The sequence below is a fragment of the Colossoma macropomum genome, unplaced genomic scaffold (genome assembly GCF_904425465.1).
Source record: "Colossoma macropomum unplaced genomic scaffold, Colossoma_macropomum, whole genome shotgun sequence".
NCBI classification, from domain to species: Eukaryota; Metazoa; Chordata; class Actinopteri; order Characiformes; family Serrasalmidae; genus Colossoma; species Colossoma macropomum.
The window spans coordinates 15,423,257-15,442,738 of NW_023494791.1; the positions used below are offsets into that span (position 1 = coordinate 15,423,257).

A 19,482-nucleotide genomic window follows, 5' to 3' on the forward strand; every position below is an offset into this window, starting at 1 on the left:
ATTACTCTCTAATGGACTATTTAGGCAGTACAGAGTCATTTGGGATTTAGCCTGGGTTTGACGCTACTTCTGGCTGAAACATGGACATTTAAAGCGTGTAATCCAAGTGATATTTTTTAGGCTTTTATACTGTCGTTTTACAGTAAATCACATCGTAAGCACTTTAATTCAAGCCTGTGATATTAATGGTGGGGATGTTTAGGCAGTTGGCTATCTTTTAACCCGTTAGCTAGCTGACCAGCCTAGTTCTAGTTAAGAACATAAGTTGTAAGCCCCTCAGTATAAACAAAAACGGGTTCTTACTTCATCAATATACACAGTGGTCCATGCGAACAGCACGAGGGTTTTTTTTATTCTAGTAACTGTACATTGATAAGGTGGTACAAACATAAAGGTTTATAAGGTTATAGATTATAGACCATGAGATGGGGAGTGTAAATTCATAGTGTCCCTAGGCCTGCAGGCACGTGAAGGGGAGTCAGATTCTGCCAGGGAGTCAGAATTTGGCACAACACCTGCAAACATCAGAAGAGAAAGAGCCATGCCGACTTGCAAGGTACAGTAACATTACAGGATTTTATTAGGAGCTTTCAACTTTCAAGTCTTATTTGGCCTGAGACTGGCAAGACTGACCAAACTTTTTGGCGTGAGATGAATTTATTTCTTTGCATGCTAGGAAGTATGACTTTCAACATCTGGAAAAACTACAAAACTCTGTGAGACAGGGATAAGGTTACAGCCTGTGTTGCAATCTTAACAGGGATGTAAGTTATACTCTGCTGTTGGATTTTTGTTGTATTCTCTTTAGCCATGAGACTGTCTTGCATCCTTGTATCTCTTTTAGCTCTCACCAGTGAGTAAAAGCCAGTCTGAGCTTTACTCTTGCTCGGTTGTCCTCTTCGGTGTTTTCGTGGCCATTGTTCAACAGACACAGATATTATGAACTAGAGTGAACGGGGAGAGAACATTTTATAAATTCTCTCAACCAAAACTTCACTAGGCCTGAACCAATAATTACATTTTAGCTGACCAGTAATTGCCATATAAATAATTACAATTAGCAATTTCTTTTTAAAACTGTGTCCAGATAATAGAGAACAAGGCTATGGCTTATTAGCCATCTTGGTTCTAAGCTGTCATTGCTTAGAAGCTTCCAGCTGAAGACAGACACAGCTCAAGCTCAAATAAATAAATAAACTGACTGCTGCCATATTACTGATCTGGATGAAAATGCACCTGATTCACTTTCCATTTGTTGCAACTATGATTGTGAAAGCTAATGATCGTGTTTGACAACTGTAGTCAAATAAAAGCATTAAAAACTGAGTGCAGTCAGCCTAGATAATAATTATGATCAGGCAATGATATAATATTTGTGACAGGCCTCTATTTCACCTTTTGCCCCCCACATTTAATCTGGGCCCATATTCATTAATCTAAGCATAAGCCCGCCTAGGATCAAAATCTCTTCTTTTTGACCTCACTTTTGACCTCTGACCTTTAACTTAGGTCAGCACTCCTACTCTGAGAAGCTTCACAAGGGCAAAAACTGTCATAAAAACGTAAAACAAACTCACAAAAACAGCTTTTTGGTCACTTCTGAGCAAGTGTTTTAGGCTCTATATAGATTTATCTCTGTCTGCCTTCTGGCCCAGTGTAGTTTTTGTAAGTTTCTTTTGCTGCCATCAAGTTCTAAATGAGTTAATATTTTTCATGAAATGGTAAAGTGTCTCACTTTCAACATCTGATATGTGTTCTATGTTCCAGTGTAAATAAAATATGGGTCTATTAGATTAGCAAATCATTGCATTCTGTTTTTATTTACATTTAACTACATTTTACACAGCGTCCCACTTTTTTGGAATTGGGGTTGTACTAAGGATGGGCAGTATATATTTTGTTTTTTGGAAGCTTAATTTAACTTCAATAGTACCTGTGGTGATCTCTACAACTTAGCACAAAATAAAGTATAGGATGTTTCAGTAGGTTTTTTTTTGGTCATATGATCATGAAGGTATGCAAGTTATGCCTAGTCCTGGACTACACTGGATTTTGAATGCAGTACATTAATAGGTTTAATCCCTGTCCAGGAATTAATATTTGAGTTAATATTTTAAGGAATATTTCCAGGAAACCAGCCTTTCACATAGGCTTTGTTTAATTGTTGCTACAATAAATCTAATTTCCACTAGCATCTCTATAGGATTGTTCTAGTGTGACATTTTCACTTTCACATACAAAGTTTAATACTACTTGGGACGGCTCTACTTTAGAAAAAGGTTTATAAACTCACATTAAAAGCATCTAATTTGAGATGTTTCCCTGAATCCTGTGTTAAATTTTTTAATGTAAAGCCTGTCTCTTTCTATTATTGTAGAAACACACTAGCTATCAGGTTGCTGGCAATCAGGCAAGCTGATTTTTAAACACAGTTGTGTTAATATACAATGCATTAAAGGTAATGTTAAATAGTAATCCACTGTTAAATTGTGTAAACAAAATCATTCAGAGTGGTATGATGTGAAACGCTCTGTTCTAGAGAAACTTACTTTGTTTGTTGGTTTGTTTGTTTTTAACCTGTGTTTATAGATAAGAAGTACTTTTAACTAACTATTTTCCATTTTCATGGTTTTTTTTTTGGTTGCTTTGTATACAATGACCATGGAATGTTAGTTAGCAGGACCACCAACACGACATACTGACATTCCACATACTGCGGCGTATACCTACTACCACAGTAAGTTTTTCCAACAAATTCTGCAACAGTTACCAATGGACAATCCAGAAAGAAATACGATGGAAACATCAGCCTCGTCCAATGTACAGTATATAACCTGGGGGCAGTCATGGGCCGGAGGTTAGGGAACCAGCCTGGTGACCAGAAGGTTGCCGGTTCGATTCCCTGAACAGTACATGACTTGAGCATGGCACCTAACCCCCAGCTGCTCCCCGGGCGCCGTGGATACCGCTCCAGGCAAGTGTGTGTGGCACCTAGTGTGTGTGTTCACTAGTGTGTATGTGGTGTTTCCTTGCATGGATGGATTAGATTGTGGAGGCGAAATTTCCCCGTTGTGGGACTAATAATAATAAGTGACTTCAACTTCTAACACTTTTAATACATAGATTTTCTTCAGATTTAGAACATTTCTGTGTTTTATAATATACATCAAATTTTCAAAAGCATTTGAGGTTGTTGATTTCTAGTAATAAAACCTACAATGATGGCCAAATGATAAAATCACAATTCCAAGAAAATCCTTCATTACACACAGAATAGCATTTTTAGGTAATATGATTTTAACTGTTCTTACTGTTTATGAGTTCACCTCATGAAAAAAACATGTATTTAAGTACCCTGGTTATTACATATCAAACACCAATCGCTGTCCTTCAGGGGGTCCAATAGCTTTGACTGAGGGTGCTATTCAAAGCAAGCTGGATCTTAATGAATGTCCAGGGATAGATTATTGACCAGTAGGCCAGTGGGGCCAGCACTCTGACTGCCAGGGTCCTCGAGGAGCATCAGACCAAAATGCCTGAGGTGGCTACAAGACCTGAGGACAGTCCACTGCACTGCACAAGCTTTTGAATAAGTAATGACTGACAAATTACATTAAATGAAATTGTTCACAACTTTTTTGAGCTGTTTAAATAAACAAGCACAGTCTTTGTTTTTTTTTTGTTTTGTTTTGTTTTTGCATTGTTTTCAGAGTGTGGGGTGGGGGGCCTCCAGAGACACTTATAAGACCCTGACTCTTTGCTGTGAGGGCACAGAAGTAAACTCTCACTTTCAGTCATCACTTTTTTTTTAATGTTATGTTAAGACCTTTGTGTCTAGGTGCGTTTTTGTTTCATGTAATGCTACTCCCTTTCTTTTCCAGACCTTGGCGGTGTTTCCTTTATGCATAAGGGCTGGGCCCAAAATTGATTTTTCAGTGGTTTTCAGGGATTTAAGGATGACAACTTCTTGTCATGGAGAGTTACTGCAATGCACAGTCTAGCTGTATTAATTTAACACATGCACTGTAAATTAGCTGGCAAGCAGATAAATCTGGTTTATACCAGCAGTGAGATCATGACAGGTGAAAGTTCAGGACACCAGAGCTCATTGTCAAGAAATGAAACAAGGCCATATTAGTGTTAATGCTTTTATTAAGATGATTAATCTAATCTAACTTTATCTTCATTAGCAGGCAGTCAGTGTCTGGAGGACGTTCTCCCGCACCTGATCCTTTCCACAGAAATTGAACCTGTGAGAGAGAGAGAGAGAGAGAAAGATATCAGAAAGAGAAGGGAAAAGGATATTATTATTATTATCATTATTATTATTATACAGTTTAAACTAGGGAAATGCCTGCCCCATAGTGGCGGCCCAGAAACGGACAGACATAGAAACTCACACTCTCCGGTCCCTTCCTCTCTGCACTGTAATCTGAGTGGCACCAAAGGTTGGCAGCAGTGGGTTGATAATGTTGTTGTTCCACAAAAACTTCACATAGCTCAGATCACCCACATCCTTTTCCACGTCGATCAGGAGCTCGTAGGTCTTCCCAGGAGTCAGTGTGCCACTGAAACAAGTAAGAAATGACTTTCTGTCCTGTTTCAAAATGATCTCAAAGACAGTGAATTATATAGGACTGGCTTTAGCATTAAAGACTGTACCTTAGAAATGTACATATTTTTCACATATACAACTAACACATATACAACTCACAACTAACAAACAAAAGTTATGAAAAACATTTCATAAAACTTGTCAGTTATGGACTGTATAGTGCACACCTGTAAATCTGATACTGGCGAGTATTTTCAGTGGCACTATACAGAGCCACATTGAAGTAGCCTACATTGCTTCGAGAGCCATCGATAGTTACGGACACTTTGTAGCGATAACCTAGAGAAGAAATATTTAGTTTCAAATATTAAACAAAAGATCACATTAATTCTTCTTAGTCAAGCAGAACCAGTAAATGTTAATATGTGCATGTAAAAAGGGTTCTTCTACTGTTACAAGCTTGACATCGCAACAATAGAAGAACACTTTTGGTGCTATATAGAACCCTTTTCAAAAAGATTCTATATAGAACTACATACAACACATTCTCCATCAGTCAGAGGAGCCATTTCACCATGCATGGAGTGATTTAAGCATGCAAATGGGTCTTTGAGTATTCATGGTTTTACATAAAACCATTGTCTTAACTAAAAAACTTTCGAAGAACCATCTTTTTAAGAGTGTATTCTTCAAGTAAAATTTAAAAAATAAGAATTTTAATCTAGAAAATACTACAGGCTGGTGTATGTGGGTATGCCTGGAACAGGTATACATACGTGCAAAGGGGCGACTATCGGCTGTGTTCAGATAGAACTTCAAATTTTCCGCTCCATTGGGTACATTGAACGTGTCGGCAAAGTGACCCATGGTAGCGCACGCACCGTCAGCACAAGGGAAGCACTGTCCCTAAAGGACAAAAACAAACACAAAATGTTATCTACAAGAGCAAGAACATGCTCTCTGAAAGACTTATTGTCAAGAATGTGTACTTACATTACATATATCATTTCTGAAAAATGTTTTTAGTAAAACATTATTATAGTCAATAAGAATATTCTCATTGCTGGCTCACTTTGTTTTTTACTCTAGTTTACAGGCAAAGAGAACTCTCAGAGCTTTTTTTTGTGTCCTCATATTTCACGTATCTTAGATCGTCACATTGTAAATCCAAAGATAACGAATCCTGAATCAAATAAAAATGTATTATTATTACTTATTTTTCTTGTTAAAAATGTTTCAAAGTAAAAATGATTATGTTTCTGAAACATTACTATTATTATTAGTAGTAGTAGTATTTAAATACAGTCTTATGCAAAATTTTTAACACCCCTGGTCAAATGGCATTTTGTTGATTGAAAACAAGTTAAACTCTACAAAGAATGAAATATGGCATTTGCTGCAAATTTTTTGTGCACAATTTCCATTTTCTTGCTAAGTTTAAAATATTGAAAAAAAAATAAACAAAAATATAAAATGTGCCATAACTTTTGCACAGGCCACATTTTATGTTATATTTTTTTTCAATATGTTAAATTCAGCAAATAAGCAGTGACTGTGCTTTAAAATGTGCAGAGGTGTGTTCTCTATAGAGGATGTGTATTTTCTCTTAAAAAATAAACAAAACATGTAATTTGACTTGGGCGGCCAAATTATTATCTTAGAGTCAATAAGAATTTTCTCATTGCTGTTTCAGTCTCGGAGTTTGCATGTTCTCCCCGTGTCTGCGTGGGTTTCCTCCGGGTACTCCGGTTTCCTCCCACAGTCCAAAGACATGCAGTCAGGCCAATTGGATGTGCTAAATTGCCCCTAGGTGTGAATGTGTATGTCTGTCTGTCTGCCCTGTGATGGACTGGCGACCTGTCCAGGGTGTATCCTGCCTTCCGCCCAATGACAGCTGGGATAGGCTCCAGCACCCCACCGCGACCCAGAAGGATAAGCGGTTTAGATGATGGATGGATGGATGGATGGATGTTTCAGTCTCCTTGTGCCATCACCAACAGAGTGTCAGTGCCCACTGGCAAAGACAACGCTCAAAGGCTTTTTTTAAAATGTGCCCTTGTCTTTCAAGTGGCTTTGATCATCACCCTGTAAATCCAAATATAAGGACGACAAGAGTTTACCATGTTTTATAGTGTGGGAACAGGCAAGTTTATAGCTGTGAGCTAGATGTAGGAATAACACCCTGCGGGCGTTTACAAGAAGACCGACCCGAAGATATCAGTGCTTGAGGAGATCATAGGCACATGAGGTCATGCACTGTGTGTGTGCTACACTGTTTAGCTGGGATGCATCCCAAACTGGGGATAAAGTGTTATTTGCAGGGACAGCTGCAGACACAGACCCACCAGCAGACATGGAGGAAAGCCCACTGGGGTTCTGCCCAAACCAATCTCAGCAAATCGACTTCTAAAACAATAGAAACGTTTCACAGCCATATCAGTGTCATGTGTGACGACAGGTGGTCCCTCCACCCCATTACACCACCCCTCTTCCAGGCTGACTCTAAAGCCTGCGATGCTCAGTTATGTTTAAATCAAGACGTGTTATCCAGATCTGTATAGATAGAGCCTTCTTGGTTTTATTGACATACACTGCTTGGTCTTACAGATACATCCTGTTTGGTTTTATTGATATATCCTGCTTGGTTTGTGCTTTTCAAGCTGAAGAGATCCTACTTACAGACTCAAACTGTGCGTAGTTAGAGCAGGGGTATCCCAGAAATCCTGCGGGGGTCTCTATGGAGTCACTGTAATACTTGTAGGATCTCAGATGGTTGCAGGCCACAAAGTCGCGGGTACCTAGGAAAATAACAAATGAGGAGGAGAGATGTGCAACATGAGAGGAAAGAACAGAAGTGCAGAGAGAGAGAGAGGATCACTGTGACTTCTTCACACCGCAGCTCAAGTATCAGCCACTCAAAGAGCTCCAGGTATGAAGCTTTGGCTCTCTCACACTCTCTTATCTGCAGGAATAAACCAGAGCAGATTCAGCTATGGCCCTCCATCCTGTCCCCATGGTACTGCACAAATGCCATCACTTGAGCCTCCACTTCATTCCCCAGCCATTGCTACAGATTTCAACTGAGGCTGAAACAGCACCATGACTGCTTATGACCATGACAGTCTCTGTTACTGCAGTAGGAAAAACCGACCTAGTTCATGCACTGATTATTGCAACAAGCAATATCATGTTACATAAAGTAGCATCTATAGCTTCAACTTGCCTATTTGCTTAGAATTCTATGGATGGATTATAACATGCTATAACATATGAGTTTACATCAGCTGCCTTCTTGGATGTAGCTTTTGTAAGACATCATTTGTATGAAATACAACAAAATGACCCTCTGTCTTTAAAACTACCATGCATTTTTCATGAGATTATGTTCATCAAAAACCGCATATAAGAAGCATGTGACATCAGCAGTATAATGTCACACCTTCCCAGATGCCATCAAGGTCCACAATTTGTGAGATTATGTTCTTGTCACAGCCAGGCATCTCCTCTCCTCCATTTGGAAAAAAGTCAATGTGTCCAACAGGGTCAGACATTCCAAAGCCTAAAAAAAAGAAAAGACAAATGTTTCAGATATATTAGTGCAGGCCAGTATAGTATATTTATGTATGTAGCTTGTTTCACGTATTTGCCTACAGTAATACAAAATAAAATCCTAAAGTGAGTAGAGTGATTGCGGCATCACTAACAATGTCCAGAAACTGCCTTGATGTTTAATTACTCGAACATACTAAAAGTGCTGTTGACAATTCTAGCAGCAATAGTACTTTTTTTCGCACATTTGATTTAAATAATAAGTGAGTTGTCTAGGCGATTCAGATGTGTTAATGAAAGTAAAACATGAAACAGTGCAGTTTCTAAATCATGCAAGATTAGAGTTTGAGAACCATGATGTAAGTAAATCTCACCAAGATAAGGGACAATAGGAAGGCCATCTGTGTGAATGGCATCAACAAATGAGGCATCAGTGGGGTCCAGTCGTACTAGAGCAGGACAGCCCTGGAAGTAGGGCTCAGCAGGGTCCAAACCTTAAAGTAAAACAAACCCATTTGAATGGGGGTGATCAAACTTCATGGACCTAAACACATTTCTGATTTCTGAAAAGGCAAATAATAATATTTCTTGTGCCTTCAACTCTTCTAAGTGGTTCAGTGGTTCATTTTTATATGAGGTAACCTGTGCATAACTGACTCATTTGTTATTAGTTCTTTGATATTTGAGTGTGTTGCTGTTGTCTCTGACTTGACTGTGTAGTACCTGTAACTCTGCCCAGCCCTGGAGTCCTTCGGCCGGCCTCTCCAGCACAGTGTGCACCCAGGCTGTGCCCAATGACATGGACATTGGCAGGACTCTGCTGGAAACTGTCCTGTTGGGGGGAAAAAACTCTGACCAATGTGACAAATGTGTATGATGCTCAAGAACTGTTTAGTTTTATCTGTTTGTGTGTGATATCTGGTTTGAAAAGCATATCCAACAAGTACCATCATCAGCAAGTAGTGTATGTCTGACCATTAGCTTGTCTCCAGGGTGTAAATAACAAAAGAAAAAATAGAGGAGGACAAATAGGTAGTGGAGAAGTGAGCTGTGTTTACTTTATCCACTATACAGTACCATGTAAAAATCAGAGACCAGCATTCAGCTATTTAATGTCCAGTACAAGTTATTAATTTTTCTGTGTAGATAAGATACAAGGTTATCCACTTGCATATTGAAGGAGAAAGTCAAAAGAAAACTCTATGCTCTGAGTCTGAAAGAATGTGTAGCTGTCACAAAGCCATTACTGGGAAAAGAAAATAGACAAAAAAGAAGGATATTGCAAATTAAAGAAGCTGCTGCTGTTCTCAGAGCAATGGAATGGAGATCCCAGAGCCCTCAACATCACTGAATGTGTTTAGGATTACTTGGATTGTGAGAAGCAGAACATGCTACCACTTCTAAGACTGAACTTTAGAGCTGTGACAAAATATCCCAGCAAATTTCTTTGAAAAACTGAAAGCAAATCTCCTGAAAAGAATGGAAGCTGTAATAAAGGCAAAGAGTGACATTGAAACATTGAAATTATATGTAGTTGTTGAGGCCTCTGTATACTTTTTTGTTAGATTATGTGTCCTGCTTTTTTTCTGACACTGAAAAATGAATATCTTGTTCTTATTGGCTGTTTTGACTGGAAAACAAATAAATTGGTGTGTGAAATTTCTGCTGCTTTAAAGTTTGCTCTTTTATTTGCTGGCTGTGTGAACTTGTGAGTGCAGGTGTTCAAGCTTGAGTTAAGCCTATTAAGCATAACACACTGGTTGCGTTACAGATTGTAATATGTCAAACTGTATCTTTATATGTGTTGTAAATCGTTAGTGCATCATGTTTTTTACCAGTTACCAAAAAAGTTAACACATAATCAGCCATTAAAGCATCACAAGTAATTTTCATGCCACTTACCCTAAAAATAGCAATCATTTGAGCCACCTGAGCTCCAACCACTCGAATGTTATTGGCGGCCTGTGTGTAGAGTGTCCTTGAGCCGGATTTCCAGTCCACACAGATACAGTTTATGTCCTCAACAGTCAGCATAACCTGAGAGAAACACATCATACAATTTTAAAGTTAAAATAATACAGCAAGCAAATACTGAAGAAAAATGACTATGAAAGTTGATTAGACAAGTTACCACTTTGTATATACCTGACACATGTCCAGGAGCCAGTTCTCATCTCCTTTGTCAATGAATCCATGGATTATGAAACGAGTCTTTCTATATGATTTATAATTGGATCCAGCAATGGAATCTCTGTTTGCGCTGATTACCTGAAAACATTGGCGACAGTTTGTGGAGAAAAACATATTATCTTTTATGAGAACTCTGTTGATTCACTTTATTGTTGCTATAAATATACTTGATAATGTTAGCATTATTCTAGTTTTGGCAGGTAATTGATGAAATGATCATATTGATTCAGTGTTTGGATTTGACATATATTTAGCCTTGATAAGTCAGTGTAACTGGATGAGACCACATGGTTAAGGATATATGCAGAATACTTCTAAACATGAAGTACATAGAATAAAATGTTTAATTTCATAGCAAATACAATGAACCAATTTGATCTGTTACTGTCCAAATGTAAACACATCACTATTACATGTAGCTATAAGCATGTTGATATCTGCACAAGCCAGGAATTGCCATATTGATATGTCCCTACACATCACTAAAACAGCATGGTCCCCTGTTTATAAGAGCTTGCCTGTTTAGATGGATTTGTGCAGGTAACACAAAATTCTGCTGCAGCTCTACAAGTCAGGCAGTGAAGAACATACCAACTTACCTGGTAGTTATTAGGATTCTCTTGTGTAAAGAGGAAAAACCCAGTGTTGATCGCGTCAGGGCTCCATGGTAAGCGGGCAATGGGCCTCTCAATACTGCCGCTCCATGGATAATCATCAGAGAAGCAGCCAAGTTCTCCATAGCACACCTCACCACCTGCCAGTCATTTAATACAGACCGAGAATAAGAGCAAGCAAATTTATACATGCATGTCAAGTATTAAATGGTCATTCCTCAATATAGCTTATATACATTGGAACAAAATATTGTTCGTATGTGAAGTGTATGCAATAATTTAGATATCAAACAATCTATTATTGAATAAGTACTTTTGGTGTGAAATATTCATACACAAATCCTTTTCTCTTTTATATGATTCTTAGGCCCTTTGATAATAATGTGAATACATCTTTTTTGTTCTTACCATACGCAGCCCCTACAAGGCAACTCAAAAGTCCTCCAATCCAAAACAGCCACATCTGAAAACAGAACAAAACAAATCACCCTTCAGCAGAATATAAATGTAAGTGCTAATTGGTCATCCACATCTATCCTAATCACATACTTACTTCGATAATGACAACAGCCTAAAATGTTCTGCAGCTCCTTATATATGTGATCCTCAAACCGGTGGACAAATGTGAACGTGAGAAAGGTCCAGGTGAGGAACTGGCACAACGCAACATGCACCTGTTTTGCGCCTTCAACTGAGTTGATTCTACCTGGCACAGCACATTCACTTGTTCAGGAGACAAATTATATAATTACATAGCTTTTATGTCAGTGTAGGTGAAGAATTATGATGTTAGCAAACAATGTCCTGTTTTTCTAAGTTAAAAGTGAAATATCTGACATATTAGCTATAGGCGAAAGAGTCATTTCCCTTGTTGTGGTGCAATGGCACAATGCTATAAAAGGCCTAACACCAAGCAAATGAAATAAAAAAAAAGTTTTAGATGTAGTCTATGTAATGACATATGTATTTTTCTGGTTGCAGCCTATGTGTAAAAAGGTCATGAGAAAGAGTGCAGAACCTTGGAACATTCATATCAACAGTGTCCTTGCTTATTAAAATCCCTTGTTATCCAATTTCCTTTTGGTATCTTATGTAATGTTTGAATATCAATTGCTAATCATCTCTTGGTTGATTATTCACCGTGGTTTTGTTTGAGTGTCCTCGAGTTGTTCCGAACTGATCTGCTTCAAACATCAGGCTCCATGCCTAGTAGCAAGATAGAGGTTATTTTTTGTCCAGAATGTTGGATAATAACAATAATAAGTGTAATAATTAACAGATTTGCACAAACATTGCCATATTTCACTCTCCCAGGGGAGCTGGGTTGGTTGTGGCCTAGAGGAGCTTTGGGAGCTCAGTGGTAAGACATTTGGTCCAAAAACCAGCAGAGAGCCACCAAAATCTCACCAACTGCTATGCCTGACCCAACCATTGCAGAAGTGGTCATTAGCTTCACTTTTTCTCTCTAAGTGCTTCTCTTTAGGAGCGAGCAATGGATTTAATTTGAAGCAGCCTGTTTGGTTTGAACAGTCATGCGGCTCCAAAGCTGGAGGCCTAATACCACTGGCTCCTCCGTGTCTGAGTTTATGCAGCTGGCGTGCACTTTATGGCCAACAGATGGCAGCAAAGAGCACGTTTTAGTGGACGAGAAGGAGCAGTGCAGAGTAGATTACAGAGCTAAAGGAGCTGTGGGCCTGTTCATCATCTCCGTCTGTGTGATCACTGATCACTCGAGCTGCTGCTCGTGTTACACTTTGCATTTTACCACCACCAATAAAAAAGGAGGCTGATGTACTCCCAGTAATGTTAAGCTCGTTAAGTGGCTCTTATCATATTCAAAGCAGGGAGAAATGAAAATAAAATTGAGTTTGATCCTACAACTGAGCTGCCATATACTGCTGAGCACGGTCAGCGGGTGGTTCTCTTAAAGCCCAGGATAATCCTTTCACAGAATAACATCAGGTGAGTGGAGGAAGGCCTGCACTAATATTGATGAAGCTAATTAATGGTGGCTGCTGGCGCAGCTTTGTGCTGGTGAGCCAGTGGCCAGCTGTTCTAACTCTGGCCTTATCTGTGTTACCAGATGTGCATTTCTGTTCACGGTTTAGCTGGTGTGTCCTAATATAATCACTGGTGCTCTTCACACATCTATCTACGGTAGGGCATTATAGGCCTTTGTCTTTTACGTTACAGAGTCTAACTCAATCTATATTAAATCTATGACGTTTTTCAGTTGTAAAACTAGCCAAGAGGAAATCAGGCTATGAACAAGATGAAGCAAGCTGCTGGGTTTAGGCAAAAGGTAAGAAAAACAGGCTGAACCATCTTTTGGATTTACCTCTGGAATTTTAATCCCATAGTGCATTACATTTGGAGGATGGTCACAAGAGGCAATAGACCTCAAGAGGAGAAATAACTTGCAGATAATTAAATGCAGTTGGATGCAGGCAGATATTTCCATTGTGGTATCATAATCCGAATGTGCTGTTAGAATCATACATTCATTGTGAGGGAGGTTTTTTTTTTTGCAATTCATGTACAAGAGTTGTGAAGTCTGGGGTCTTCTATGTCAATCAGGCCTCAGGCTACTACATGCTGTAGCACTTGCCATAAAATAATGGATTAACCGGAGTGATTAATTAACTTTTGATTGATTAATTTGGCAATGTAAATGCTTAAAAAAACTACCAACCAAATCTTTAAAACATGATGTTGTTTTTGGGCCTGATATACCTTCCCTTCTTTTTTGAAGGTAATAATGACCAATAGATGGAAAAAGGGTTTGGAAACAGCTAACATGAGCTTAAGCTCAGTGACCTACATTACATTATTATTATGATCAGTGTTATAGCAAATTCCATGCAGCCTACTGAAGCCTGTTGCTATGAAGTTACACTTAATGATAAAGTTTAAGGATTATTATGGGCAATAATACAATCTTAATTATAAAATCCTGTTTTATAGTCTACATTCACAATAAATAGACAAGTTCAAATGTTCAATAAATATATTCGTTTGGCAGCTCATGCAAACAGCTCATGAATCAGTTCTAATATCGAGACAGTGCAGTCACTTTCTGTCTGTCTTTGATCAGTTTGTCTAGTTAATAATTCTAGAGAGCCGTCCCGGCAGACTTTAATTTCTTTAATCCTCATTTAGAACGCAGTATAAAAAGAAATGACATTTTCTCCACAGTGTTTTTATTTTCAGTACTAATTATCATGATTAAGGCACTCTGTTCAGGCTTCAATAACTTTTATCCAATTTTCCATATTAATTTCATCTTAGTGCCCCATGACATGAATTCACTGAACCATTGATTAAAAAAATGTAATTAAGTTGAGGCCTCCAACTATATGTGCAATTAGCGAATTAGGGCACTGCTTCTTGATATAAGGCACAATACCTTTTTGAATGCATTATGTAAGAGATGACTTTTGATAATGAGCTTTTTAAAAGGTTTTCATTATTTCATGATTGCAAGTCTTGGCATGACAAGTTTTGTAATATCCTGCACTTGTAGTGCCCTTTGATGTAGTTGTATCTTCGGTAAAAATGAGTACAAGCATCTAAGTTATGAATCTGAAGTTTATACATGCCGACTGTGGAGTGTTTTAATGTTGTATTGCTGAGTTATTGTGTTATTGTGAAGTCAGTTATATTCATTCATTTAAGTGATAATAAAATGTGTGTGTTGAAAAACCTTAAATGTGGTTATAAATGAAATAATGTGTTCACTGCAAAAAAAGGACATCTGACCAAGAAAACATCTTAAATCTAGTCAATATATCTAATGTCTCATGAGATTGTTGTGAGAATATTATAGAATTTCATAATGGACATGTTTTACTCATTTTAAGTAATGTTATCTAGTGAAAGTGTCATTCCAATGGTAGATAATTGTATTTGTTTTTGAGAAATAATGCAGATATTTTTGCTTATTTTTTTTTTAAACAAGATCATCTGCCAATGGAACAAGACACTAATGATAACATCACTTAAAACAAGTAAAAATGCATAGAAATATGTTAAATAATCTGAGAATATTCTCAGAACAATCCAATAATGAGAAATATTAGATATCTTGACTAGACTTAAAATATTTTCACTTGTTCAGGTATCATTTTTTTTCCATTTTCCGTTGCAATTTTAAAGAAGTTATCATTTCTGCTCATCAGCTGTTATTAAAACTATAAAAAGTTATAGTATATGTATTTATGATGAATATCCTTGTCTCTTCTGCTCTCCTTAGATATATACAGGCTGTAAAAGGACAGTAGAATGCTTTCTGAGCTAATCTTCTACTTATTATAATCACAGTGCTTTTGGTCCCAAGGAAGTTTTAGTCGCAGTCCTGCTTGTCCGCCACTTTCAGACCAACAGAGTAACCAAAGACTGCAGTAGCCTGCTGTGTTGGTTGTGTGACATAAACTGAACCTGCTGTGGTTGAGGAGTGATGCACTGAATTTAATTAAGATAAACATTTTGCACAGGAATAAAAAATATTACATCAGCACAGTTATTAAATACATAAATTAAGAGAACAGTGTTGGTATAATACAGTTGTATAAAAAAAGTTTGGGCACCCCCAGTGAAATGACGTTTTGTTGATTTGTTCTAAGTGAAAATGTAAAGGTAACACGTCCTCTACAGAGAACACACCTAACTATGACAATTTACTGCCAATTTTAGTTCACAATTTCTATTTATTTGAGTTTGACATATTGGAAAAAAATAATAAAAATGTATAAGGTATTTTATGTATTATATATAACAGTTAATAAACTAAAATACGTATAGAAATATAAGTATGTGCAATATTTTTGCACAGGCCACACTTTATGTGTTTAATTTTTTCCAATAGGTTCAATTCAGCAAATAAACAGTAATTGTGCGTTAAAAAGCACAGAACTGTGTTTTCTGTAGAGGATGTGGTAACGTATTTTCACTTAGAAAACAAACAAATCATGTTGGGGCACCCAAACTTTTGCATACGACTGCATATTTTAGTAAAGTGGAAATGATGTACACATTTAAATCAAGTAAATTCAGTGCATCACTTTTTTCAGTCAGTTTAGACTCTCCAGTATGTTAAGAATCAGTTGTTTCTAAGCATGTAACCTTGTAGTTTTAGTACATTTACTTCATGCTGTAACCATACAGAAGCACATCAGTGAGTGTGCTCATGAGCAGCTTTAGCTCCTGGACAAGTACTGCTCCATGGCACAGTCTGAAAATTGAGCTTTCACCTTGCTTTATAGGTGACCGAAATCTCGGAGGTGATTGTTACTACGCTTACCAGTTAGAAGGATTTTTCAGAGCATGGGTCATGACCATTGTAAATGCGTTTTCTTTCTGGTTCACAGTCTATGGAGTAAACATTGGGGACTAGAGGATATTTACCCTCCAGTGAGATATTGATTCGGAGTGCTGAGAGAGGATCATCAGTGTGACCGAGCCTCGCCTCTGTCTGCGGATCACGCTCGTACACACTAACTCTTACGCTCACATACAGAGGCTTTTCTGCAGGAACAATAGAGGCTGTTGTCTGTGATCACTCATATGAAAGAGACATTTTATCTACAAACAATTTGGAGTTCATAATCTCATAGAGCCTCAAAGAGCTACAGTACTGTGCGTAAGTCTTAGGCACTTTACAACAAAAATAGTTTACAACTATTTACCTCAGCAGCTAGTGCCTGTAAAAAATGATACAATGGTAAAATAAATACACATAAGCATAAATACAGAGAAAACATAACATGATTTTGTTGTTTTTAAGACACTATTAATATCTTGGTTAAAAGAAGTTAGAAGAACACAGGTTTGGTTCCAGGTTTGGATTTAATTTATGGGACTGATTAGATGGTAACTGTAAACACTGGGCTTCCTTGAGGAGAGCTTTGGAAATGGTTAGCACACTAACACACATAAAATCACTGTGTATTTTTTACATAATAAATAAATCAATGAATAAATGAAAATAAATATTTTGTATTTGTTCTAATGTTAGTGTCTAAGGTTAATTTATCTCCATTTCTACTTTTCTACATCATTTGAGCACGGCAGCCAATTCTTTACATTGTGTGAAAATTTCAAATTTCATGATGAGTAAAAGTAAAGAATGTTTTGTCCCTCTTCTGTAAAATTACTATTTTGGAGACATGTTTTTCTTTGGACAGCAAAAATGACTTGGAAAAGAGTCTGGTTCCATTGACTTACATTAAAAATAAAGTAGGTTTTTTCTCTCTCCTGTAAAGTCATTTTGGAGATACAAGGTTTTCTTATTTTCTTACGACAACAGCTATATATGTATATATATATATATATATATATGGCCACTTTTGCACAATACTGTATATTTTGTCCCTTTATATTGCACGCTATGGATTATATGCTCTATTTGTTGTTACACAAATAATGATACTGTTTTCTGATTTTTGTATCAAGTATCAAGTTGAAATCCTAGTGTAATGAATTTGTGGTGTACATAATGAATGGGAAATATATGGAATATATGAATATGTTGAAAAAATAGTAATAATGCTGATGCATAGCATACTTTGGGGTGTGTGTGTGTGTTGTGTTATGTATTATTTTGCAAATAGTGATGTAAACAAAGGGTAGCAATAACACGTCAAATACGAAGAAATCACACCAACTAAGTTGTGTTCAGTGATGTATCACCTTTGAGAGAACTTGTTTGTGGTCATTTTTGGAGTCTATATCAATTACAGTTTGACTGTGCTGTGGAAACTCAGCAGGTCTGATGTAGTAGTATCTGTTAGTGCATTCGCTACCATTCAAAAGTTTAGATTTACTGTTTTCAACAGATACATGCAAGTCTTGTGAAACTCCGCCACTTTCAAATATTTTGTAGAACACAAGGAGGCTGTAAATAAACATAAAGAGATCCAGAATGTGTCCAGAATGATGGACAGAACTGTAGAACACCCTTAAAAATCTTACCATAGAAGAAACACTTTTGGTTCCCTAAAGAAAAAAAAAAAAAGTTTAACGAACCTCTGCACAATGTAATGGTTCCAGGAAGAACCCTGTGAAAGTGACAAAGAACCTTTATATTATGTGAAGCCTTCGAAAGTTTCTTCACTCTCCTAAATCTCTTTTTCAAACACGGTTCTTCAGGGAATCAAAAGTAGTTCTTCTATGGCATCGCGCAAAGATCCCTTTGTGGCACCGGTTTTGAAAGAGTGAACATTCCACAATAACAGAGCTGAAAAGCAGTGAGAATTAACTGATTAAAAATAATATCCAGAATTCATCATATTTAAGAAGTGGAGATCAAATCTCGAGGCGGATAACTTCCCAAAAAAATATTGCGAATGAATGGAGTCATGTAAGAGTTTAGCATCCCCAGTCAAACGACAGTTGATGTTTTGCTGATTTTCTAAGTGAAAATAAGTTAACAGAGAACTTAAATATGATGTTTTTCTGTAAGTGTTCATGCAAAGTTTCTAATTATGGTTTATACATCTACAGAGAACAAACTTAACTATGGCATTTTTTTCTGACAATGTTAGTGCACTGTTTCTACTTATTTGCTATGTTTAACATGTTATAACACAATTATAATTTTTACATAGGCCACATTTTATGGTTCAGCTAATAAACAATAATTGTGTATTAAAATGTGCAGAAGTGTTCTCTGTAGAGGATGTGTAAACTTATTCTCACTTGGAAAATCAACAAAACATGTAATTTGACCAGGGACGCCCAAACTTTTGAAGACAACAGTAATTACAGTTCATTATTTTTGAATAAGTACTATATTTTTACACTGAATTCTTTAAAGCATCTCAAAATAACTTTTGGCAAATAGTTTATAAGGTTTAAATTCAAATTGTGTAAATTAATATAATGTATATAAAATAACAAAACGTGTTAATATGGCAAGTGATTCTGAACTTTTGAATGGTAGTACAAGAAATTGCCTTTTTTTTCAATTTACAATACTTTTTTTATTGAAATAATTATTTCAGCTCCAGTTGCCCTCTGCTGCCAAACACTATGATCTATAAATCAGTGGCTGCGCTGAGCTGAAAGGTCTGAAGCAGCGGGCGTTTCTGTGAACAGCTGAAGGAACTCAGGTTTAGTTTGGCTGTGGCTGAGAGACTGGGCAGTCCCCGCTGTTGTGACACTCTGGAGGGATGCCTCTTATGTGCTTATGTAATGTTGGCCATGTTCCCTCAGAGCAGAGGAGGCATGGCACCAAGAATCTCCCCCCTCTCCACACCCCCATCGCAGGACGTTCAGCAGAAAGTGCCGCCCGCGCTGAAGACCCCTCCAAGCCTGTAGGTCAAACAGATCAGTGACGAGTCAACAGGAACATCTATATCTCTCTTCATCTGCCGCTCTCCCTCTCCACAGCAGTCTGGCTGCATGGTGTTGCCATGGTGCTTAGGTAATGTTGCTATGGGGTCACAAGGACTTTGGGACTTTGACATTCCGTGTACTTTTGACCTGGACGATGTGGCGAGTGATGTGTGGCAAAATACATTCTGACATTCTCTGAATCATAGATTCTTTCAGTGTGTTAGTTACTCATAAAACAAA

General features: G+C 37.4%; 1 protein-coding gene across 1 annotated transcript; it reads right to left on the reverse strand.

Moving 5' to 3' along the window:
* Positions 1–4,134: 4,134 nt before the first annotated feature.
* Positions 4,135–11,512, reverse strand: LOC118810371 (pancreatic triacylglycerol lipase-like). Its single transcript, XM_036574075.1, has 13 exons — positions 11,462–11,512; positions 11,317–11,371; positions 10,894–11,048; positions 10,250–10,372; positions 10,007–10,141; positions 8,828–8,936; positions 8,479–8,598; positions 7,995–8,114; positions 7,235–7,353; positions 5,332–5,461; positions 4,783–4,894; positions 4,401–4,568; positions 4,135–4,250 (listed from the first exon to the last, which is right to left on the reverse strand). The coding sequence occupies exons 2-13, from the start codon at positions 11,369–11,371 to the stop codon at positions 4,187–4,189; spliced, it is 1,410 nt and encodes a 469-aa protein (XP_036429968.1). The 5' UTR covers positions 11,462–11,512; the 3' UTR covers positions 4,135–4,186.
* Between the last annotated feature and the right edge of the window lie 7,970 nt (positions 11,513–19,482).

Bases quoted from the DNA above. Each gene is read 5' to 3' on its own strand.
- LOC118810371 (XM_036574075.1), bottom strand. From the start codon at position 11,371: ATGTGGCTGTTTTGGATTGGAGGACTTTTGAGTTGCCTTGTAGGGGCT. The intron at 8,937-10,006 runs GTAAGTGGCATG...TCCCCCCAACAG, and splicing joins AAATGATTGCTATTTTTAGG to GACAGTTTCCAGCAGAGTCC. The intron at 4,251-4,400 runs GTGAGTTTCTAT...TCTCTCTCACAG, and splicing joins AGAGGAAGGGACCGGAGAGT to GTTCAATTTCTGTGGAAAGG.